Here is a 26,272-nt window from a genome sequence, read left to right on the forward strand (position 1 = left end):
TTTCGAGACAGGGTTTCTCTGTGTAGCTTTGCGCCTTTCCTGGAACTCACTTGGTAGACCAGGCCGGCCACGAACTCACAGAGATCCGCCGGCCTCTGCCTCCCGAGTGCTGGGATTAAAGGCGTGTGCCACCACCGCCCGGCGAATTTAAGTGTTTCTAATCTGATCTCAATAATTATATTATTCCTCTCAGCACCAGCTTACCAGTTAAGTAGTCATACATTGTTGCTATCTCTTATATTGTTTGAGTTTCCTTTTAGTGTGGAATTTTCCCGAAAGTATATATATACTCTGCTTTCTGCATTTTGTGTGTGTGTGTGTGTGTGTGTGTGTGTGTGTGTGTGTGTGTGTGTGTGTGTTTGTGTATGGGCATCTGGACATGTACATATGCATGTGGTGCATGTGGAGGTGAGACTTTGATATTGGACGTCTTCATCAGTCGCTCTCCTTATATATTTCGGATAGTCTCTCACTCGAACTGAGAGCTCGGTAATTTGGCTGGTCTGCTCGCTGCTTGCTTTAAGAATGCCCTATGTCTGCCCCTGAAGCTCTGAGGCTGCAGATGCACCTGCCTGGTACTTTCATAGCATGGGGGATCTGAACTCTGGTCCTGGGCTGCGTCGACAAGGCTGCAATCACCTTATCTGCTGGGCCATCTTCCTGGGCCCGTAGTGTGTGTGTTCTTCTGGAAGAATTCTGAACATGTAATTGTATTCAGTAGGTACGATTTGACGTAGTTTTCAATGTTAAGATTCTCTTCAAAGCAAAATTTATTATTGTGGAAGAATTTTTATTGAAAGTCCTTTTGGAATTTTTCAGGGAAAACGATTACGATTACTACTCAGTGTTTGTCTCTTTGGTATCCATAGGACTAACGACAGTCAAGACGAGTCCCATACAGAACTTCACATGAAATTTGAGCAAAATATTTCTGCATCAAATACACTGAGTACAAGGCTGGCTCATAAGTGCTCTTGTGTGGAAAAAACTCACCAATTGGAAAATGAAGATGGTGGAAACTTGGCGGCACCTTCCTCAGCCACAGGATCTACTCATGCCTGTATGGCACACTACCCTTGGATGGTGTGTTTGAGTATCATTTTCCTTTGTATTTGTGATATATTTCTTGTTTTCAATTTGATATGCAATTAAGTTATTTATTTGATTTATGTGTGTAAAGTTAAGGTTCTGATAATATGTGTTATTGATGAGAGAAAACAAAGTTTGCACTTGGGGGGGAATTTTGTTTTTCCTGTTTACTAAACACAGATTCTTTTCTCATGCAATGTGATGTGAATACAGTTTCCTCTCCCTCCACTCTTCCCAGTTCCTCCCTCACGCATGGGTCTTCACCAGGTCCTCTGCATATATACTGTGGCTTTAAGTTAGTACTTTCATGGGACCCCTGAATGTGTAAATGAGTGGGTCTCTTAATCATGTGCCTTTTCTTGTGACTTTTTTTTGTTAGTTTGTCTTGTCTAAATTTGATATGATGGTTTCTTTTTGTCTTGTTATATTTTATTTTGTTATGTTTTGTTATCTCCTAGAATCCTGTTCTTTTCTAATGAAAGATAGAAAGGAAGTAGATCTGGATGGGAAATTTTACCATGTTTAAGATGTCCCTCAAACTCCTATTTTCAAGAGATACAAATTTAGCTTTCTTAAACAAATATGACTAAACAGTAAAAAGTTGCATTTTACATTTTGTCAAAAGCCTCGATTACATGACATTTTATTTTAGCATGTAAATGTAGCTCCAAACACTTGGACATGCTGAGGCAAGGCTTCTGTGTCATTGTGTCTCTGCTGCACCTGGAAGGACTTTAAGGTTCTATAGAATTCCAATTGTACTATACTAAATCATAAGTGAGTGACTGACATCTAAACATTTGCAGATATTTAAGTTGTAAGGACATCTGAAAGGAACTCTTATCATGAATCAAATCAACCTATAAATGTGGTGAATTATGAACTAAGCTTTTAACGCTTTCACCGGAAGCAGTGGTTCTCAACCTTCCCAATGCTGTAGCTCTTTAGTACAGTACCTCATGTTGTAGTGACCCTCAACTATAAGATGAGCTTGATGCTATGCCATAACTGTAATTTTGCTACTGTTATGAATCATAATGTAAATATTTTTGGTGATAGAGGTTTGTCAAAGGAGTCATGACCCACAGGTTGAGGATATTTAGAGTACTTTAGATTCTATAGATTCTATAGTATTTATTGAGGTCAGAGAAAAACCTGATAACTAGAGAAATGTTTTTTCTCATACCAAACATAGGAGTTAAAGCATACCTGTGGTTTCCTTGTGAGGTATGTGTTCCCCAATCATGGTAAACTTGATAAGAAATCCTAACTTTAATATTTTCATTAACACTTATTACCAAAATCTTACAGTTTTATCAGGTAAATGTTCGCAACTTAACAAAATAGACAATGTACATACATATTGTAAGAGTTTTACAGCTTGGAGGGAAAGGTCTCGTGACTTATCTGGAAGCCAGGCTATTCCTAGAGCTACAATAGGTCAGCTCTGGAGGGTGGAGCCACAACAGGACAGCTCAGCTCTGGAGGGAGAGGTATCCTGACTTGTCCAGAAGTCAGGTGATACCTGAAGCTGGGGGATGGTGGGGGATGGTCTCCCTGCAGGATGTAGCAATCCTGCTCTTCTAGAGAGCCTTTACAGCTAGGCTTCACTCTGCCCTCCTTAAGGGTCTTCCCAGCAGAGCTCCGCTGCTTCTCTCAGGCCCAAGATGTTGGTTCTTCTGCTTCACTCTGCTAAAGGGGAAACTCCTGCAGAAATGCAACAATCTCCTCTGCCTCCTTTGAAAAGTTGTTACTTTTTCTGCTCTGCCATGCTCAGCCCTCTCTAGGGAGACGTCTCAGCAAAGTTTTTTCTGCTCAGTCCCCCTAAGGGACATCTGAGCAAGGTTCTTCTGTTCTGTGCTGGCAAATGAAGATCTTCACCCAAGACTCTTTTGAGAAAGGGATTATGTGGGAAGGAGGAGTCCAAGAGCGTGGCTGCCTCTGCCAGGGTGGGAAAGCACAGCCCACAACGGACCAGGCAGAGGGGCTTATATAGCACTTCTTAGGGGTGGAGTTTCTCCAGGGAGATTTTCTGCTCAGTGATTGGTTAGTTTTTCTGCTCAGGGATTGGTTAGTTTTGTTGGTCAGGAGCAGAGATAGCTCTGATTCCCGGGCCAAACTGTGTTTCTTTCACTGGTCCTTTTTAGCCTTTTGGCTCTAATTTTAGGGCCAGAGCATATTTCTTTCACTGGCTCTGATTCTAGGGACAAAGTGTGTTTCTTTGGCCCTGGTTTCAGGGTCAAGGCATGTTTCTTGGATTCTGTGTTCAGAGATAAAATGTTTCTTTCACTGGCTCAAGTCTGAGATCCAGGGTGTGTTTCTTTTACTAGCTCTGGTTTCCATGCCAGGGTGGGTTTCTTTGGCTGGCCCCCTTTTCCCTACATATATCAATTTGAGAGCTTTGAAGAAAAGTAATCAATTTTGTGTTCTTTCCTTGTTTCCATCAAGTTTATAACATTTGTTAAGCCCCATCTAACCACATTCCTCATAAACTCATGAGTACTAATAATTCAAAAAAGATGAGTGAGCCTCTAGAATTTTTAAATTATATTCTATGTTTTAATAGTCTGAAAATGATGCGAGAGAGCTAAGCAAAGGACTTGGTGACTTAAAACAATCCGTGCAACTTAGTTTGGAGACGCAGAAAAAACAAAATAGCGGCATAGAAGAACTAGCTGGGTAAGATGCTAATCTTCCAGATAATTTTGGTGATTTAACTCTGATCTTAGTAATGCCCAAATAAAAATTCACTTTACATTTAGTTGTTAACATTTAAATAATAGTACTTTAAGATGTACTCAAGAAACTCATACAGAAACTTTTTTTTTTTTGAGACAATGTTTTGCAATATTAGGCCAACCTGGCTTCAAATTGTGATCCCCCTGCCACAGCCTTCCAAGTGCTGAATATATACATATATATGTAGCTAGAGTTTTCTCCAGTCCTGCCTGGCCCACAGTCAGTACAAATCTCTCTCACCCGCCAGTCCCGCAGCTGCTCAAACCCAACCAAGTAAACAAACAGAGACTTAAATTACTTATAAACTGTATGGCCGTGGCAGGCTTCTTCTTATCTAGTTCTTCTATCTTAAATTAACCCATTTCTATTAGTCTATAAGTTGCCATGTGGCTTGTGGCTTACTGGTACCTTACATCTTGCTTGTCATGGCAGCGTCTGGCAGCGTCTCTCTGACTCAGCCTTCCTGTTCCCAGAATTCTCTTCTCTGCTTGTCCCGCCTATACTTCCTGCCTGGGTACTGGCCAATCAGCATTTTATTTATACAGAGCAATATCCACAGCACCTCCCCTTTTCTTTTTTTTCAAAAAGGAAGGTTTTAACTTTCACATAGTAAAATTACATATAACAAAACAATTATCAAGCAAGAATTACAGTTACACTATCTAGTCTATTTATAATATCTAGTGTATTTATATTTGGCAAAATTAAAGAAGATATCCTATCTATCCTATATTTGTGAGTCTAAGGTTTCATATCTAACTTATCTTTTATCAAAACTAAGGAAAATTATAACTATCTAGTCTTCAACTACATCAAAGACCTCAGAAGACTATACTATTACCTGAGAAATGGGAGGACACAAGCAACTTTTGAGAGTCTTGCGAGAGTAGACAGAGACAGCTGGCAGCCTGGACAGTCATCCAAAGTTCCTTTGTAAAGTTGGGGCATCTGTCTTCAGCCTACAGGCCTAGAGTCTCTCAGTCACTTCTCTCTGTGTCCTGTAGAATGTCTGGCAGTTTCCTCTGTGAAGCAGGAACCTGAAGGACCATTTTGCCGAGCAAAGTTCAGTTGTCACCTTCCTATAGGTCCTGCATGTCCAGTCGATCAAGCAGTCCAGGCAAGAATAGTTTCTTGTGCAAATGACTATTTTTGCCAAGAAGATAAAGTCCATATAGGGTATCTTCAATGCCCATCCACCTCTCTGAAGTAAATCGGTGCTGCCAGGAGTAGATATGTCTCACTGTCCAGAAAGTCTAAATTTTTAAAACATTTTAAATGCCATATTCTGTAGGTCTTTGAAGTGTTTGAAGATTACTTATCTATCTGAAATATATCTATGTATACCTAGGAGACTTAACTAACATGGCTATGAATATGATTATCATAGATGACTAATTATTTATCTATTTCTTAATTATCCATTACAATTTTAAATGAGCTGTACAAACATAATACCTTAAACAAGAATAGAAATATACACACAGTATAACAAAATTAACTTTAAATTTGTACCAATAAACTAAAATCTATACCAATGTGAAACATTTCAAACAAGTTGTTGCTCTTTTAAAGTAGGTTCATTAATCTACCCTTTCATCCTATCATATCTATATCATATATACATTATATTTCAACAACAAAACCGGATGTTTTTGAATAGCAAAATAATAAAAATATTCTGTGTATTCTTCAAGGCTTTTGACAACAAGTTACCTTTTGGCATGGAGAGGCAACTGCATTCTACTTTATGTGCCACAAATGTTTATTCTTATATGACTTTTCACTCCTCAATTCTTTTTGTATTTCATTGTCTTCAGGATTAAAGAACTTTATACACAGACTCTATCACTTCTAACAATGTCATAATTATCTGGATTTAGTTTATTTCCTTTCTGCATCTTTCTTTAAAATGTATGGAATATATGAGGGAGATGAACACCTTACTGTTGGCATCTTCCATATGCACAAAGTACACATGTTATTAAATATTTGCATATATCTGAATACTGATATTTTTTTAAAAACAGTAGTTTCCTTGAAGAGAGCAATGACATTGGTTAGGTATAGAATGATCCAGATGCTTGTATAGTCCTGCATTGTTGCCTTGTGAGAATTAGTCCCAGAATTCCTTGAACACTCCAAAACCCATGGTTACACAAGTCCCTAATAAACAATGGTGTGGTCTAGACAAATATATTTCCTGATAACCACACGATTGGTTTTTTACCTTGAGCTATTATAATACTATTTGTAAATCTCATTACTTTTATTTTTTTCTTCTCACGTTCAAAAAAGTTTTTTGAAAGTAAAATATGATTATATCATTTCCCCCTTCCCTTTCCTCCCTCCAAACCCCTTCCAAGTAGCAATACCCCAATGCTTTTCCAAATAAATAGCTTGTTTTTCTATTATTATTTTTTTGTGTGTGTACTGCTCATTCCATTTTCTTTTTTACATTTAAACTACTTTTATTCTTTGAGAATTTCATGCATTTTTATTTAATCATATTTACCCATAGAATATAATTTATAAATGTGACTATTAGAATTCTTCAAAGATTCTATTTTCTTAGGTCAACTAAAAAGTTTACCCTGTGTACAAACAATTTTAAATCTGTTTGATCATTAAATTTATATTGCTTTATAAGGTAACTATTTTTAAAAGAACATGTTCATGAGTAAATTCATTTTAAACAATGGTGTAGCACTCTCCTTACATTTTCCATTGTTTTCATCATCCTCAGTTACTTTTAACTAACTATGGTGACATACAAATCATAGTTAAAATCGCATATATTTGTGTATTTCTTGATAAATACTTGTGTATAATTTTTTCCTTTTCTCATTTTGAACTGACCTCTGGTGACAGATGATAATGACTTAATGTTTTATATGTACATACCGATGTGAAAAGTAATAACTGTTATTTAACTACTACACAAAATATACTAATTCCCTTTATATTATTTGCATATGATTGTTATTAGAATTATTTGAGGAAAAATTAGCTACAAACAAATAAGAGGAGCATAATTTATAGATGTCTTTTATTTCATGATAAAACATAGTATTATAAGTATTTACTATTAACAATTATTAACAGTTATTGTTAACATACATTGATTCCTTACATTTTCACAGAATTGGGAAACCCTTTAAGATAATAAATCGTGAATGTGAAATTGGAGAGTGTGGTTCTCACAGAGATTTTGGAACCTGCCAACTTGGAAGGAGGACTCCAGTTTCAACGCAGCAATGCTCAGTAAGATTTATTAAGTTTTGGGACCAGAATTCATTTAATTGGGAAAAATATAAGTCTTTCAGTACTTTGAACAGTGAAATGAATACTTTTGGTAGAGTGAGAAACTTGATATCATAGGAAAAGTTTTTCTTTTTTGTATTGAAACTATATGCTTTTATTCTCCTGTAATTTGATACTTCACAAGAGTTTAAAGGAAAGCAATATATGAACCTCAGTTATGACCATAAAGGTATTTTTGTAGCAATTTATTGATACATAATTACTGTCCATGAAATGCAATAGTTTCAATTATAAAATTCAATGTTTTCAGTATATTTATGTCTCCATATCATAATCATAATTTTATAATCATAGTTATTCTCAAAATAAATTCCATCCTTTTCATCCATCATGCAATCCTCCTGCCACTGCTCAGTCTTGGGGAGACATCAAGCTATGTTTTCTCTACAGATGTGTCTTTTCTGGACATTTCAAATAAATAGCTCCTTTCTATATTAGCTTTTTTTTTATACTTAACATGATGTTTCCAAGGTCCATTCCTGTTGTGGCTGGTGTTTGTACTTGGCTTCTTATTATTGCTAATGTTCTCTTGTATCTGTACACCATGCATCTTATTTATTGATCCATTAGTTTGTATTTCCATTTATAGTATATTAGTAATCCTACTGTGGACATGAATGTACACATGCGCATGTTTTCCTTTCTCTTGAATGAATACTTACTGGGAAAATTGTTGAGTCATGTGATAATGCTGTATAAACCTTTGAGGAGCTGCGAGTGCCGGGCTGTTTCCCAACTAGGATGCAATAAAGGCAGATGGGGGTTACCATCTCATCCCATCCAGTTTATGCTTTGCTGATCTCAAGATATGATTTTCAGTTGAATTTATTTAAGGACAATCTGATATTTTTCTTTTCTTCATTGAAATCTTTGCTCCCTAATCCAGAACTTCTTTCTTTCTTTCTTTTTTTTTTTCACTTCAGTTCCCATCATATCTTTATTACAGGATCTGCTGATTCGGTCTGCAGTTTGTTACACTGTGGTTGATTAACTCATTACAATGTATACAGCTTACATAACTTGCTTGGTAGGAAAGGGAAGATTACCTTCAGAAGCTGGCTTCTCCTATTAAAGTCAAACTGATCTTGGAGTTCAGTTAGGTCTTATTCCTGCATATGACACTGAAGCTATTCATTTATAGTGTGCTGAATATACATCCTAGAAATGATACTTCCCAGCTGTTTCATTTGCCTTTAATTTAAAACATTTAGATAGATACACACATGCATAACTTTTACAGAATTTCTAGAATAAATATTTCAATTCCTCCAAGCAAAAAAAAAAATCAGCCAGATAACATTTAAAAATTCAGCAGTGCTTAAGCAATTTCTGAAAGAAAAATGATTAAAATATAGTAATTGTAATAAAAGAATCTATCTAAGGTTAGATCTATCAAACCTTACTCAAAGTTAGTTCATTCTGAGAATTAATTGCTGAAAGCAGATTAGGTGTCTGAATTTGGTTATATTATCTAGTCTTTCCAGGCTTTTGTTTCTTTGTTTTCTACTATAGTACTTTAAGTCATGATTCCTATTATTTTCCACATCCTAATTAATGTGGTGATATTGTGTTCCCCAATATATTGTACACCCTAATAAACTTATCTGGGATCAGAGAACAGAACAGCCACTAGATATAGAGGCCAGAAAATGGTGGCACACATGCCTTTAATCCTAACATCTGGATCTCTGAGTTCAAAGCCACACTGGAAACTGCCAGGCATGGTGACATATGCCTTTAATCTCAGGAAGTGATGGCAGGAAGCAGAAAGGTATATAAGGCATGAGGACCAGGAACTAGAGCTGGTTAAGTTTTTAGGCTTTTGAGCAGCAGTTCAGCTGAGATCCATTCAGATGAGGACTCAGAGGCTTCCAGTTTGAGGAAGTGAGATCAGCTGAGGAATTGGCAAGGTGAGGTTGGCTGTGGCTTGTTCTGTGTCTCTGATCTTTCAGTGTTCACCCCAATACCTGGCTCTGTGTTTGTTTTTATTAATAAGACCTTTTAAGATTCATACTACAAATTAGAGATAATATTCTGGCAAAATTGCTTACTTAAAAGAAATTTCAATTGAAAGAGTCGGGGCATAAACTTCTTCCACAGTAGTTCCAGTATCATCCTTCTTGTTTTCTGTCATTTCTCAATGACAGTGTTTGCCCTCATTAAAGTAATATTACTACACAGTGGACCCTTTTAAAAGGAGAGTAACTTCTAAGATGTGGCTTAGGTTTTGTTATAATCTCCTATTCAAAACAATGTCTTTTATTTTTGCTGTTTAAAAGACTTATTGTGTATTTATGTATACAGATGCTTTGTCTGCATATGTGTCTGAGCACTTCGAGATGGTTGTGAGAGTCCATGTGGGCACCAGGAATGAACTCGAGACCTTTGGAAGAACAGCCAGTGCTCTTAACTCCTGAGCCATCTTTCCAACCCTGTCTTTATTTTTATCTTTTGTGGCATAGACAACATAGTTTTCTTTTTCTTTTTCAGTATCTTGTTTGAGAAGAGTCTAGGAATGAAAGATTGTTTCTGATTCCCCCTGCTTCAGCTGGGGCAGCTTTACGACTTGGAAGGGTGCAGAATCATTTGGAACAATGCTTTGTCCTGTCATGTGTGTAGTACCTTCTGTAGATGTTGCTGCTAGCCTAACTGGAACAAGCAGCTCTACTGGGAAGCATAGGCTTTCTCTGTGGCCTGATGTCTTACAACAGCCCTGAGTTCAAGGGGTCAATGCTGTGAAACAGAGGTTTTGTCTAACCTAGTGTTGACTGTCACCTTTTTGATGTTTGGCCTAATTCTATCTTCTTATCTAATGAAAATTAAACAATTAAAACCCACACACCCAGATCTCTAGTCATAATGTTTTATAGTCTCCCCACTTGAAAATTAAAATTATTTTAATCAATAAGAGCCACAAGGCTCATTAACTGCCGAGCCATCTCTCCAAACCTGATGCTAAGATCTTATAGAAACTGGAGCTGGCTCAACCATCCTCCAGAGGATCTGAGTTCAGTTCCTAGAACCCACTTTGGGTAGCTCAAAAGTACCTGTAACTCTGGCTCCAGGGGATCCAGCACCTTCTTCTGGCTTCCAAGGACACCACCTGTCTGCCCCACATAACACAAAGATAAAAATTTTAAACCATCTTACCATTCAAGATGAGGTTGTAGTGCCTGTGTCATGATTACTGGACTATAATACCTTCATGTATAGTTTCCCCCCATATAGAGACTTCACATGAAGTGATGCCATTTGCGTTTCACCTGCTCAACTGTCTTCTCACTTGCCCTCCCCACCATTCCAAACAGAACAGTGCAAGGCTATAAGAAGGGACAGTACAGGCTGAGGTCACACTGAGAAATTAGCCCTCAATATTGACATCATTCTTTGTGGCTCTTTGCTACACCCTAGACCCTCTACTTCTTCCTTTACCTAAGAAACAGCCTGTGTCTGAGCAACTGAATTTTTTTTTTTCATCTTGTTTTCTAGCTAGGTTCTGTTGCCTCTTTCAATAATATTGTGCTGTGGAATGTCGTCCTGTATGCTGTGGATATGTGTTGCTCTGATTGGTTGATAAATAAAATGCTGATTGGCCAGTAGCCAGGCAGGAAGTATAGGTAGGATAAGCAGACAAGGAGAATTCTGGGAAGAGGAAGGCTGAATCAGGAGTAGCCAGACAGACACAGAGGAAGTAAGATGACAAGGCAGAACTGAGAAAAGGTACCAAGCCACGTGGCTAAACATAGATAAGAATTATGGGTCAATTTAAGTGTAAGAGCTAGTCAGTAATAAGCCTGAGCTAATGGCCATACAGTTCGTAATTAATATAAGTTTCTGTGTGTTTATTTGGGTCTGAGCAGCTGTGGGCCTGGGTGGGACTGGAGAAAACTTTAGCTACAATATTGTTTTTGTCTCTCTCTATTTTAACACAATCTTCAATGAAATAAAATTCCATCACTTTCCACCTCTTTTTCATCCCTTCCTCCCTTCCCAGCAACCCTACCTCAAACCCCTCTGATTTTCTTTTAAGCTGAAAGCATCTTCTTCCCTGCTATTGTTACATACATATATGTGTTTGTATGTATGTGTGTGTTTGTGCAAATTTATATTGGTCTCCCTTCACTCAAGTGAGCAAACAGCTACCACATTTCTCCTAAGAGCTTTGAATCTCCTCAGAATTCTATTGGAACTCATGTCATTCTAAAAGGAACTTTCAGAAATCCTTTTGAGGTGAACTCATCATCTTGGCTTCCCATTTAGCCCAACTATGACAATGTTTTAAGACCAGGACCCTAAGGTTCACCAGAAAATTTGTGACCTTGCCTTAGAATTTTCTGAATTCTTACACCTGTGGTCCTTTTAAGAGTGTGGATTCCCAGTGGCACCTAGGTTTGATCTCATTAGAAGTCGTTCACACTGCCATTTTTTTTTTAACAATTTGTACATGGATAGTGTAAAAACTAGAAACCAGTGTTTGCACACAGTAAATGTTGGCTCTTCTGTGTTTCACGGATTTTTAGCTTGTGTATCAAGTAAATTTAATATTCAGTTGCTAGGTAGCTTCCTCCAAGCTTCATTACCTTTATAATTTCCAGTCAGTCTCTTTGTGGTCCATGAGCTTCCTCTAGTAATACCTTTGGATGTTTTGTGGCTCTTTCTTTTAAAGATCCAGGCCATATTATATTTCAGGGCTGAAGATGTGGCTCATGTGTTAGAGCATGTACCTAACAAATGGCAAGATCTGGTTTTGATGTCCAAGTGCCTCACATGCAAACAACTGTGCAAGTCAAATTTTGTGCTGATGTAATACAATTGATACTGATGAAGACTTGAGATTCTAGTATCTCTTAATTACTGAATATCTGAATTTTCTCTGACTCACTAACAAAACTACAGTCATCAAACACCCTGCATTAGCTGAATACAACTGTTTTTGACATTGTTTTGTTTTGCTTTTAATGTTTCAGGCACAAAGAACAACTAAACCATACTCAGAATTCTTAAGAGAGAGCTACACAACTTCAACAATAAATGTGATGGAAACCAAAATTAGAAGCCTTAAATCTACACTCTCTAAATTGAAAGTTAGCAGAGCATTAAGTGCATTGGAACTGGAACGATATAAGTACCTCTATCATGAAGAATTAAGCATTAGAAAATCATTTCAATATTACCTAAACAAGTAAGGAAAGCACATATATGTAGAAAGCCTAATAAGTTCATTAGTTTGTTTCTAAAAATTAATTTTTAGAAAAAAACTATCTGTGAAATTCCTATAAGGAATGTTTTGACAAAGGTGAAAGTTAGTTGAGCGATATAGTTTTGGGAAATAATATTATTACATAAACTTAATTTTAAATGATCACTCTTACAGATTATGATAATTTTCTGCTTTTTATTACACATGATAATTTCATATACTTAGTCAAATCAGGTGTATATTCACCTGTGTATTTTTGAGACTTTCTAATTAAGACAATGATAGTTACATAAAACTTTTTGCAAGTATTATCATAAAAATGAATATTGAATGTTGACCTATCTTTAAGGTAGTATAACTTAAAACCAAGGGTATGAGTACCACCATCCCTACTTCCCCAGGGATATTCTGGCAGTTGGCAGACAATTTTCTTTGCTGTGAACTTTGATCGTACCACTAACTAGGGGGAGCCAGGAGACAAACTGTTCTTTTGAGTTTCTATATTCTTCATAATGGCATACTGTGATCTAGGGAAAGACTAATATGGGGTGGGGGGAGAAAGCCTAGATCAGAAACAATGGCTAAAAACTGTCCAATGTGAAGATTTTGGAAGCTATATTGGAGATTTCCACTTGTGCTGCCTTGGTAATGATGAAATGATGTCACAGTGTCTTAAGCTTCTTTGGTTCTTTTTCACTAACAGCCCCACTACCACATTCTCCCCGGAGTTTGTTGTGAATTATTCCCCAGTGCCAAATGTTTAATTATACTCAGCTAATACATGAGGCACACATAAGGGAAAGCAAATCTTTTCAAATGTCTTCAAAAGGTGATTTTGTAAAATCTCCTAACCGGTTTTCCAATACTGTATGACCTCTCTCTTGGAAGGCATGGGGACTGCAGTGGTGACACACAGATGACCATTCTACTCATCCCAGCTTTGTGGGGCAGTGAGTGGAACTGGGGTAACTTACAGGAGCTGGGGTGAACTCTTACTCACAGTAACATGGGGAGCTTACAGGGAGCCACAGCAACCACAAAAGAGATTCTATCCCTTTGTGCAGTGATTAATTGTCTATACGTTCTCATGGAGAAGAAAGGACTCATGAGGGCCCAACTCCATATGAAAATAAGGGGCCTGGTGTGTCAACAATTCTGGTGCAGATAATTACATCTGCTAAGAGTTTAAGAGGGTAAAAGCCATATCTTGTCCAAAGGACAGAGTGGTACAATAATGAAATCCACATATTCCTAGATGTTTCATTTTAGCTTGTCAAGTGAATATGTTTAAGCATAACATCATGATGTTATAACAAATTTTCATGTAATAAATCCCTCTAATCAAGAAAGTGAACATCTAAGATCTTATGTTACTCTTTACATATTTTATTACTTATTCCAATAACATCATGAATAACATTATAAACATATTTTGTCTAGATAGAGGAGTCTTATTGGTCATGATGCACATCATTGATAGCTGTACTTATCCCTCCTTTAAAAATCTAGTTTCTTATTTGGAATACCTCTAGAATCACATGAACTATCTTTGGAAAAATTTCATGCCCACAGTTGGTACACTCAGCAGCACCTTCACTGTTAGCGTGCCATTTCCATGAAAATTTCATTTAGTCTCATGGCAGTATTGTTAAAATGCAAGTAACTTAATAGACCTTCAGGAGGAAGTGGCAGCTTTAGATTTTACCCTTTACAGTCTTTGCAGGAGTAATGAGAATTCAGAGAAGAGCAGGACAAAGCTTCACATGGAAATGCAGCACGGCAGATCTGCAGGGAATGCACAAAGCTTGAGGCTGTTCACTGAGTGCTCTTCTGCTGGCAATTTTGATAGCATCCCAGGACCCAGAATAAGTCTCCTCCGGAGAGAAAACCTGACAGCATCTTCCTTAAACTCTCAACCATCAACCACTGGCCTGGAAGACTGCCTAGGAATGGTTAGCTATGGTTTCCAATTTAAAGTTCTGGTGCAGTTCTTGTTTTCAACCTGGTTAACTATTAGGCTTTGCAGTTGACACCTCCTAAGTTAAGACAAGAGTGAATCATGATAAAGAAGAAAAGTGGAGGGATTAGAGAGAGGTCTTCCCTGGGAAACTGTGCTACTGTGCAGTGCAAGGGCATGAGTTCAGATCCCCAGCACCCACCTAAAAGTTTGACATAGTGCCTGTCACTGTAGTGAGGGAGAATGGGTGGAGACAGGGATCCTGTGGTTCTCAGTCAGGCTAGTCTTGAATAAACTGTGAGCTCTAGGTTCAGTGTGGAACCTTGTTTAAAAAAATATAAAGTAGAAAAGAGAGAGAAAGATAGGGGAAGTAAGCTTTCCCCTACAGGAGTACATGCACTGATGAGTGCCACCCCGTACATTGTTAGTACACATGTATACACACACACACACACACACACACACACACACACACACACACACACACTCTCACACTCACTGCATGGAACAAGAGAGAGAGAAAGAAAGAAAACAAAATTAGAAATCTTATAAACTTGGAAAGTTCCTGGTGCTCTTATTTTTATGAGATATTATTTACAAACTTTTTACACATGTAAGTGAATTTAAATATATTTAAAATCTGAATGTAAATTGCTTTTTAGGAGATGATTATTCCTGAACAGACAAGGTGGCTCAGTATGTAGAGACCTGTGTCGTGAATCCTGATGATGTCTGTTCAATTTTCAAAGTCCACACGTGAAAGGAGAGAACAAGTTGTCCCACCAGTTGTCAACTGACCTAGACAAATGCTCCATGACATGTGTATGTGTACACCCAGATACAGACACACACGAAATGAACACATAGATACATAGATGCATAAATGAACAGACATGAATGAAAAGGATGATTCCTGCATCTAAGTCTAGGTATGCTTTGACATGCTGTGGCTTACTTTCTAAGCAACTTTTGCTTGGCCATGCAACATTTTGCTGAATCTTATTTTTAGGTTTCATGTTCCAGCTTAATTCCAAGATGATGTGTCCTATGCATTAGGAGCCATTGTATACTTTTGTTTTGTCCCCATTAGATGTTATGACTTTGCAATTACAAGTTATGTACCTGACATGAGGAGATACAGCTTTTAGGTTCTGTATATAATGAATCATTTTCTGATCATTGAAAAAACATGCTTGGTGCTGAGAATTGAGGATATAATCTGTGGTTGTAAGCCACTGAGCTAGAATTATTTAATTGACGTAAAGGTTATAAATAACATCGGACTGTTTTTCAGATGCATCAAGAGTCCCAATAGAATTAAAGATAGAGAAGCAAATAAAGCAAGGTATGTTGCCAAAATGTATGAATTTAATAAGTTAATTGATTTTTGAAATAAATTTTAAAAGTAACTGGCTTTCCTTTTATCTTGCTATATTAACTAGTCTTGTTACAGACATTGAATGAAATATATAAAGTGTAAACATTCATAATGTCCTCATTATTAATCATCTACAACTTTTAAAAGCATCTACATTTTTGGAAAGAAAAACAAATACATAATTGCTAAAACGCAAGGTACTGGGGACACAAAACAACAACACTGAAAATAAACAACACAATTCCTGTCAGTAACACACACAAATTTCAATAGTAACTTTAACTATTAATGACCTCAATTCTCCAATCAAAACATGTGGGCTGACTGAATGGATCAAGAAACAAAATCCATGTTATCTATGAGAGATACATCTTATCTTGAATGATAGACACTTTAGTGATAGTGTAAATGTATGGAAAAAATACTCTGATCAAACTGGACCAGGAAGTAACCAGGCATCACTATCTATCCCAATATCTGACAACAGAGACTTCTAACTAAAACTAATTAGAAGAAATAAAAATATACACTTCATTCCATTTAATGGAACTGTCAATCATCCTAAATATACATGCACCATACTCTGTTGTACCAAATTTCATTTTAAAAAAGGTACTGCTAGATTTAAAGACACAGATAGCATTGACCCGTGAGTAATTTTAGTGTGCTACTATTGATAGATCCAATTTAGTGTCCAATTGATAGATCATCTGGACCAAAAATAAAGAGAGAAGCATCAGAATTAAGTGAACCACACATCAAAAAGACTGAACAATTAGCTGCAGAATATTCCCCCCAAGCACCAAAGAATACACATTTTCATTTCTACCATCCCAATGAAACTGTCACTTGCATTTTGAAACTATTCTTAACAAATAAAAGCCTTTTCAGATTAACTTTCTGAAATCCCAGACTCATTTAATAATCCTTGTTTTAAATTTTCAAACTTAGTGAAAGTATTACAAAATTTCTGTGCTTGTGAGACACCATACATATGTATATACTCATTCTATAGACTGTTTCTTAATAGACTTAAACTGATTTGACTAATACAGTGCGAATAGACATGAGATGAATGAAAAGCTCCTCTTGCTTTGATGCTGAGTATAAGACAGTGCATGTGATTATAAAACAAAAGTTTTAGTTTTATTTAAAGTGATTGTCATTATAATATTATTCAGTCGTTTGGGGAGTTTGGTGGTCCTCTCTCTTCTGAAAGGCCTATCATCACAAATTATAAAGGAACAGATACATGAGTTGACTATCAGCTATCTGGCTCCATGATACATTCTACTTCCTCTTTCCTATATTTAGCTTAGTACTAACATTGAAATGCAGATCATAGGAGGGCAATTCAGAAAGTCATAGTTAGTACTATTTTAACCCATGTATCAAATCAAATTCTGCTTAGAAGACCAACTATATCCTAATACTCAGCCATTACCTTGGTTTTACCATGAGATGTAAAACCTCACTTACACATGCTTTAGAACCAGAATCTTAATATATGTAACATAAGACTATTCCATGAAAACAATTACTATGCCAGAAATGAATATCTGTTTTATATCTTACATTTATTATAATTAACATCTATTTAAAGAACTTTTTTAAAGAGAATATCCCTGACTGGCTTGGTATAACAGGGTGGCCATGAACACCCAGAGATGCACTTGCCTCTTCCTCTTGACTGCTGGGATTAAAAGTGCAACCCTACACCAAGTTTGAGGGTATTTTGATAGATTTCTCTATGGAGACTTCTATTTGGTATTCCTTTCCAACAATCTCCCTTGTCTTGTTCCTTGTGACTTGTTCTGATGCTTGGTTTTTTTTTCTGTAATATTTTTGCTAATATTTCTATCTTTCCTGCTTTCCATTTGGTTCTTTCTGAACATTATTTATGTTGACTAAATATTTTCTGTTTTCATGTGAAAGTAGCAAAACGACAAAGGATTTCAGGATTCCATAGATCCTTAAAAACTAGTCAAAATGCTATTCTCTTCATGAACTTGTATTTAATATCCTGGGTAAAATGCTGGTTTTTATGTAAAATGTTAAACTCAAAACTTTTAATGGGCCTCTGTGAGCATAGTAGGCATACATGAGGTTTACCCTAACATTCCTTAAATAGGCAGATTTCTCTGGGTGTTTTCATAAGACATTGAAAGATCGATTTACATGTTACAATGAGAAAAGGATCCGAATGTGTTTAGCAAGTGAACCCAATGGTATAGGGTAAAAATGAATTATCAAGGGGAGATTTAAAGAACAACACTGGATAGGATATAGACGTTTTCGGAAGGAGACTTGTAATTGGAATTGTAGAGAAGCTGTGTATACACAATATATGAAATAAGGATTCAAGATATTGAAGCTTACCTGTAAATGAATTTTAAATTTGTGAAATTGAATGATTCTAACAAATATTTTGCTTTCTTATCTTTGATTGTAGGAACTGACAACCAACAATATTTCTATTGACAGATATTAAACAATTTGAAACAATTGGAGGAGTTTCTATGGCAGAGAAGAATATGGATTATCTACTTTTAACAACCTCTCTCCTGTGTGCATATGTGTGTGTCTCTGCGTGTGTCTGACCGTCTCTCTCCTTACCTATCTCTATTTGTATCTATGACATCTATAGATCAGTTTACAAAGGATATGTTACAGATCTGCTTATACAGGGATCTAAGTGTTGTTGAATTATATGTATCTGTGACTCAGCTCAGGTAAGATGTCTCCTATACCTCCTTGCCTCTCATTGACATTTTTACAACAGACATGTAGAATAGACAATAGATAGGCCCCCTTGGACCACATTCATAGAGATGTATCTACACAGATGTCAGCATTCATACAGAGACAATAGCTGGTTGAGTCTACATTTAACCAGATTTGAAGAAATAAGGACATTGAGAACACCTATTGTCCAGTTGAAGAGAGGGATTCTATGAGCAAGGGGCATCAAGATCATGATGGGGAAGCCTGCAGAGACAACCAAACCAAGTGGGAACTCATGAACTTTAGACCAACAGCTGTGGAGCCTCCATGGGACTGAACTAGGCCGTCTGCATAAGCGAGACAGTTGTGTAGCTTTGTCTGTTTAAGGGGCCCCCTGGCAGTAGGATCAGGATCCATCCCTGGTGCATGAGCTGACTTTTTGGAGCCCATTGCCTATGGTGGGACACCTTGCATAGCCTTGATGCAGGGGGAAGGGCTTGGACCTGCCTCTACTGAATGTACCAGGCTCTGCTGACTCCCCATCGGAGGGAGGCCTTACCTTTTTGGAGGAGGGAATGGGGGGTGGGTTGAGGTGGGAAGACTGGGGGGAGTGGGAGGAGGGAAGAGAGGAGGATCTGTGATTGATATGTAAAATGAATAAAAAAATTTTAAAAATTATTAAAAAAGAATTAAAAATGTAAAATTCTGGAGTGATGACTGCATATTTAGTATGCTAAGAAACATAAAACATTTAATATTGTCCTGTTGAATATTATAGCAGAGACTCAATGAAATAAAACTTCATACTACACAGCTAGCCAAATGATCATAATTTAATATTTGATTCTGAAATACTTTTACTATTCACAAAAATAAAAAACTCAATTATTTATATATACAACCAAATCTTTACATAAATCAATTTTAAATGTGGATTTGTGAAATAACAGTTTCAAATTATTGAATGCATATTCATTTTATAACCTCCAAGATGACAAAATGTTAAGATCAAATATAAGACTTATAATGAATCAGATGGGAAAATGTTGCTTTTAAACACAATAACGCACATTCTGAGAAACAATATTGTCTATCATAGGCAAAATAGAAGAGGTACACACATGTGTGATACATATTAAACACAGTTGAAGAATATTTAATATACAGACTTTGAATGCATATGTAGATGCATGTCCAAGAAACAAGGGTATTGATTTAAGCATCATCAGATTATGGCATTATATTTAAAACAATCATCAGTAAGGAATTAGATTACCATATACATATAAAATGTAGTATATTTAAAAATGAGTTTCAATCTATATTGCACTCATTATTTTACCAGTGAAATATTCCAGAGACATGGATTTTGATAGCACATCTCAAGCAAATTTTGTTCTAAAACTACATCTGGAGAGTTACAAAAGGAAGCTGCTTGCTAGAATGAAATTCTACTTCCTAATTAACAAAACTATTAGCTGTTAATCTGTCTGTTTCTTCTCAGTGTTCCTGTGTTGATAATTGAAACCCCAAATTAGCCTTGTTGTTGCTGTGAGGATTATACCCAGGGAAAATGTCAATAAACGTTTCTGTCATATGTTCTCTGTTGATATGCAGTGGCCTAATTTTAGTTTGAAGTTTACTATCAGCTATCAGAGTAGTTATGCCTACTTTCTTTGGTTTCTATCCACTTGGTAGGTTGATTTTCACCCTTTTTACTCTTTGTCTATGAGTTCCTTTAGCAGTATTTCCTGGAGACCTCAGATCATTGGATGCACTTTTGTTAATGCAATAAGCCAATCTAGCTTTCTTTACTGGTGTGTTTGGCTTACTTAAATGGAAAGTTATTGTTGAAGATGTTTATTAATAACTGCACTTTTGTTGCCTGATTTTCTGGTGTGTTGCATTATTATTGGCTTCATGATTCTCTCCAGTTAGCATCAGGGCCTGTGCTGATTTCTTTTGTGGGACATGATGGATTCATTCCAACTCTTTGTTCAGATACTGCTCCCAAGTTATTTATTCTTTCCTGTGTCCCATAATTGGGATTCCTTCTCTTTCCTCTGTGTACAGTATTTAGTTAAGTATCTCCACTACGTTGGCTTAGTGATAATGAGCTGATGCTCTTTATTTATTTTGAGACATCCTATTAACAGTAGATTTTTAAAATCCATTTTTTGATAAAGCAATCTTAGTTGGAAGTTATCTTCACATTGTGAAGTTTTTCATTCCATTTTCCCTGTCTTCTAAGTTTGGTTAAGAGAAATGGGATGTTATTATATTTTATCTTCTTGTTTTTTCCCTTAGATCTTTCTTAAAATCTGTTTTTAACTGAAGTAGAATTATATCACTCCCTCTCTTCCTTTCCCTCTCTCTGGCCCCATCCAGCTACACTAGTCTACCTATAACCACCCCCTCCCCCACTCCTCCAGCACTCTCAAGTTGACAGCCTCTTTTCCTTTGGTCATTATTGGTGTGTGTGTGTGTGTGTGTGTGTGTGTGTGTGTGTGTGTGTGTGTGTGTGTGTGTGTGTGTGTGTGCATTTCTTCTCTTTCCTCTGTGTACAGTTTTTATTTAAGTGTCTCGACTCTGTTGGTTTAGTGATAATGAACTTAGCGATCATATATATTTATATTATCACACTCATTGTGGCAACGCATGCCTACATTCATATTCTGTCCCCTCCTCTCATAAATCAATAACAAAGATAATGAAAAAGCATCCTCAAAGAGCACCCTCTCCTCTTCCCCATGTGAGGACACAATGGAAAGAGCCAGTCAGCAGGCCCTCATCAAACATGTGTGCTACCATCTTGATCATAGACTTCCCTGTCTCCAAAAGTGTGAGAAATAAATGTGTGTTGTTTAGGAGCTACTCCAAGGGCCAGGCTTTGTTACAGCCCAAGTGAACAAGGACACACTGCTTAGGAAGGCGTGGGCTGCCCTTGGGGAACCCCGGTAGCTCCTGCAAACCCAAGGCCTCGAATATGAAGGGGAGCAGAGAGGACTGCATGCACAGGGCCTGTGGCAGAAGGTGTGGCCCTTTTCTAGGGCCACAGGTGGTTCTGTCACAGTAACCCTGCAGGGAGGGAGACCAGAATGGAACAAGAATGGGGACATTTCAGTGTAAATACTGACAGATTCTGGAATTAGCTGGATTCCTTCCTCCAACTTTCCCTTGTTCCCAAGTGAGGACAGGGCTGACAGTATTCTGGTGTTACCCACCTGCTCACCCCATGACGTGAGATCGTGTGATTGTTTCTCGGTGACAAGACAGAATGGAAGAGGCTGTTTCTCCAAAGAAAAGGATGTCTGGCAGATGAAAGGGACTGTGATGTGAGGAACTCCCCAGGCTTGGGAGGGAGCAGAAGAGAGTCAGCTACAGGGTTAGGTGGAGGGGACCTAAAAGTTGACTCAAGACACCCAAGACCAAGTTCTCAGCACGAAGGAGATTTATTTGCCCCAGAAGGACAGAAGGCAGGGATAAAGGAGAAAGACAGGAGACAGAGGAAGAGGGGGAAGGGAACAAGTTAGAGGGGAGAAAAGGGACAAAGGAGGGTGGGAAGAGGTATTTGCTGTGGAGTTGGAGAGGGCGGGACAAAGGACAGACATAGCATATGTGGATAGAGAGGAGACAGACATGGCGCAGAGGAAAAGGCCAGTTTATAAAGGTACAAGGGGACACCCTGTGTTAGGATGAGGGGTTGAATTTTAATTGGGCATATTAATTAGGTGATCCATAGGGGACTTTTGATTGCTAGATTTCAATACTTTGATAGCTGGATCTTGGTAGTCAGCCTGAGAAGGAGGGATTGGCCATATAAGGGAATGGACTGTGGGGACTAGCTTTAGAAATGTAATCTAATGGTTTTAAGCAAGGCAGAGGGAATGGGAGAGAAGGGCAAGGCCTGCTAGAGTCAGGTTTGCTGGAGCAACTGGAGCATGCTGGAGCTGGCTAGAATCTCTTCATTAGGAGAGCCAATTGCCCATTTTTCAGGACCTCTGTGAGCTGAATGTCAAATACATTAAAGTCATCTTTAACAACTTTTTTGGGAGGCCAAGACAGGGGGTTAGGAGTCTGAGGCCTGTCTGGACTTCATAATCAATTCGAGTCCAACCTGAACCTCACAGCAAGAATCTGTCTCCAAAAACTAAAGTTAAAGCAGGATGGTGGTGGCGCACGCCTTTAATCCAGCATCCGGGAGGCAGAGGCAGGTGGATCTCTGAGTTTGAGACCAGCCTGGTCTACAGAGTGAGTTTCAGGACAGCCAGGGCTATGAAGAGAAACCCTGTCTCACAAAAACAAAACAAAACATTAAATTATATCGTTTTACAACAGAGCGGTGGCACCACTCTAATCCCAGCCCCAGGAAGGTCAAGACAGGAGGGTAAGGCTTTCAACGTCAGGTCTGCTAGGCACTGTGAGGCTGTTTCTAACAACAACAACAACAAGTCCCCAAATAATTTACAATTGAGCTATACTTAAAACTAATGTAACACACGGGGCTGGAGAGACGCTCAGTGGTTGGGAGCACTTGCTGCCCTTGCAGAGGACCCAAGTTCAGCGTCCAGCACTGGTTTCTGGCTGCTCACAACCATCTATCACTCCAGCTCCAGGAGTCTGATGCCCTCTTCTGACCTCCTCGGGCACAGCATGCACTTGGCGCACATACACAGATGCAGGCACACACAAACACACATAAAAATAAATAAACCTTAAAAACCAACAACACATGTTAGCAATTCTGCACTTCCTAATGATTTTGCTATTATCTGTGCTCTTGAGATAATTTACTCCTATTGTGTCTGTAGGGTGGAAATATTGCATAATTGCATCTCTTCCTAATGATGCACAGTGAGCATATTTACACCGTGGAAGCTGCACATGCACCAATGCAGGGCTGTCTTCCTCTTCCCCAAAGAGAAGCTTGTTAGACGCTTACTAGCACGTACCCTGCTAAATGGAAAATAGAGCACAGCCTTGTCTGTAGCTGCGTTACAGGGACAGCTGCTCGGGGGTCATCGGGGTCAAGCTGCAGATAGAGATGAAGCTACCTGTTTCCCCTGCTTGATTTGTCCCCTCAGTTTGGAGGAGGGAAAGGCGTGAAAGCAGCAGCCGGGCCTGCCACCAGGCGAGGCAGGCTGACCACGGCCTGCCTCGCTACAGACACAAGGAGCAGCCGAAGGACAGCACGAGGTTCCCGACTTCTGCTGCGACAGACCTTGTAAAACAGGTAGAGGAATGTCCTGGAACCGGACCAGATTAACAAATTCTGTTTTAGGGAAAGCAAGGTCAAGGGTGAGGCAGAGTCGAGAACCTGTACACAGAGGCCAAATGCCTTTGTCTTCTACTGGTGATAGTTCTGAGCAAGACAGAAGAGGAAACCCACTAGGACTTGCAGTCAGCTATTTCTATGGTGACCTTTTGGTCATGGCAACAGAGTCTTCCAGTGTAAGGAGACTCTCTCATCGCCTTATTATCTTAGCCATTTGTGTGTTCTCCTGGTGACAACGGAATCAGGCAGGATTCAGCACCTGTGGGGACTGGCTTCTGGAAATTTGGTGTTTGTGTGTGTGTGTGTGTGTGTGTGTGTGTGTGTGTGTGTGTGTGTGTGAGAGAGAGAGAGAGAGAGAGAGAGAGAGAGAGAGAGACAGACAGACAGAGACAGAGAGACAGAGACAGAGAGAGACAGACACGGGGGGGGGGGGCTTAAAAACTGCTTTGAGTTTCCAACTCCACTGCAGGCGAGCATGCTGTTAGTTGGTTCTTAGGGTACTTCGGCCTTTTTCCTTCAGTGGTATCACAAAGCAGATGTGTAACCTTGGCAATGTTACCTAACCTCCCTGAGCCTGCTTCCCTAGCTGTCACAGGATGATTGCTGACTGGACAGCTGTACGATGACAACTGTGAAACTGCCCCACATTGGGAGTCATCCACCTCAGAGGTCTCTTGTAGGACATGGCCCTCAGTGTCGAGTTACTGGTGCCGGCAGTGATGGTAGCTAAGAGCTCTGAGCCCGGGAGAGGCTAAGACATAGAGAGGAAGAAGCATTGACCTTACCAAACCCTAGAGCTCAGCTTCACAAATGGGGACAGGGAGACGGGTGTGACTGGGAGGCAGCTGGGGGAAGTAATTCTTCCCAACACACAGGGCCCAGGACTCTGCTTCTCTGTAGGTAGCACCTCAAAGGGAGCATGGTTGATTGTTGACCAGTCCTTTCATCCATCAAGACCAGGTGTCAGCATATCCAAGGTGATATGGACACATCACCTGGAGGCAATGTGGTTATATAGGAATCTGGAAGATCCATGGCATGAAGCTACATGATCATCTGTCCTGGGTGCGGTTAGGAAATAGCTTCTTCAAGTAGCATTATGGGTGATAGTATAGGTCCTCGGTAACATGCCATAAAAAGAAACCTGAAAAAACTTAAAAGGGAGTCCTCTGACACTTAAAAGGAATGAAGAACCACCACTGCAAGACTCAGCTCCAAAGCCGTTTCTCTCTCTTTTTTTATTATATTAAAAACGTTCTCTGTTTACTTTACATACTGACCACAGTTTTCATTCCCTCTGCTTCTCCCATTCCCTTCCCCCCACCTCCCATCTACTACCCCCCCCCCCCCCATCCACTGTTCCTTCTCCGTCTCTATTCAGAAAGGGGCAGGCCTCCCATGAGAGTCAACAAAGCATTGCACATCAAGTTGAGACAGGACCAAGCTCCTCCTCCTGCATCAAGGCTAGGCAAGGCAACCCAGCATGGGGACTAGGTTTCCAAAAGTCAGCTCAAGGCCCAAGTGCCAGGAACAGGTCCTGATCCCACTGCTAGGAGCCCCATAAACAGACCAAGCCACACAACTGTCACACATATGCAGAGGGCCTAGGTTGGTCCCACGCAGGCTCCCTAGCTGTTGGTCCGTGAGCTCCCAGGAGCTCAGGTCAGCTGTCTCTGTGGGTTCCCCTGTCATGACCTTGACTCCCTGGCTCGTACAGTTCCTCCTCCCTCTCTTCAATAGGACTCCCAGAGCTTGGTTCAGTGCTTGGCTGTGGATCTCTGCATGTGCTTCCATCAGTTGCTGGATGAAGGCTCTGTGACGACAATCAGAGAAGACCAGTTCAGCCACCCTCTCTACTGCTGCTAAGAGTCTTAGCTGGGGTCATCCTTGTGGATTGCTGGGAGTTTACCTGGCACCAGGTTTCTCCCTAACCCCAAAATGGCCCTTTCATCAAGATATCTCTTTCATTACTCTCTCCCTCTGTCCCTACCCACCCAACCCGATCCCTCATGCCCCCCACCTCCAGTTTACCCAGGAGATCTCTTCTATTTATCCTTTCCAGGGAAATCCGTGCATCCCTCTTTAGACCCTCCTTGTTACCTAGCCTCTCTGAGGCTGTGAATTGTAGCCTGGTTATCCTTTATTTTATAGCTAATATCCACTTATGAGTGGGTACCATGTTTGTCTTTCTGGGTCTAGGTTACCTCATTCAGGATGATTTTTTTTCTAGTTTGCCTGCAAATTTCATGAAGTTACTGTTCTTCACTGCTGAGTAATGTACCACATTTTCTTTATCAATTTTTCAGTTGAGGGGCATCTAAGTTGTTTCCAAGTTCTGGCTATTACAAATAATGCTGGTATGAACACAGCTGAGCAAGTGCCCTTGTGGTATGATTGAGCATCCTTTGGGTATATGCCCAAGATTGGTATAGTTGGGTCTTGAGGTAGATTGAGTCCCAATTTTCTGAGAAACTGTCATATTGGTTTCCAAAGTGGCTCTACAAGTTTGCACTCCCACCAGCAGTGGAGGACTGTTCCCCTTACTTCCTCTCCAACATAGGCTGTCATTAGTGTTTTTGATCTTAGCCA

At 39.0% G+C, this 26,272-nt stretch overlaps 1 protein-coding gene across 1 annotated transcript; it reads left to right on the forward strand.

The window, feature by feature from the left end:
* On the forward strand, positions 1 to 18,976 carry LOC128102256 (uncharacterized). The gene is made up of 6 exons (XM_052725842.1): positions 1 to 1,083; positions 3,656 to 3,768; positions 6,969 to 7,089; positions 12,117 to 12,331; positions 14,064 to 15,651; positions 18,137 to 18,976. Exons 1-5 carry the CDS (start codon positions 910 to 912, stop codon positions 14,377 to 14,379), a joined length of 939 nt encoding a protein of 312 aa, XP_052581802.1. The 5' UTR covers positions 1 to 909; the 3' UTR covers positions 14,380 to 15,651; positions 18,137 to 18,976.
* Positions 18,977 to 26,272: the final 7,296 nt, after the last annotated feature.

The sequence above is a fragment of the Peromyscus californicus genome, unplaced genomic scaffold (genome assembly GCF_007827085.1).
Source record: "Peromyscus californicus insignis strain IS unplaced genomic scaffold, ASM782708v3 Scaffold_7__1_contigs__length_154581171, whole genome shotgun sequence".
In the NCBI taxonomy this organism is placed as follows: Eukaryota; Metazoa; Chordata; class Mammalia; order Rodentia; family Cricetidae; genus Peromyscus; species Peromyscus californicus.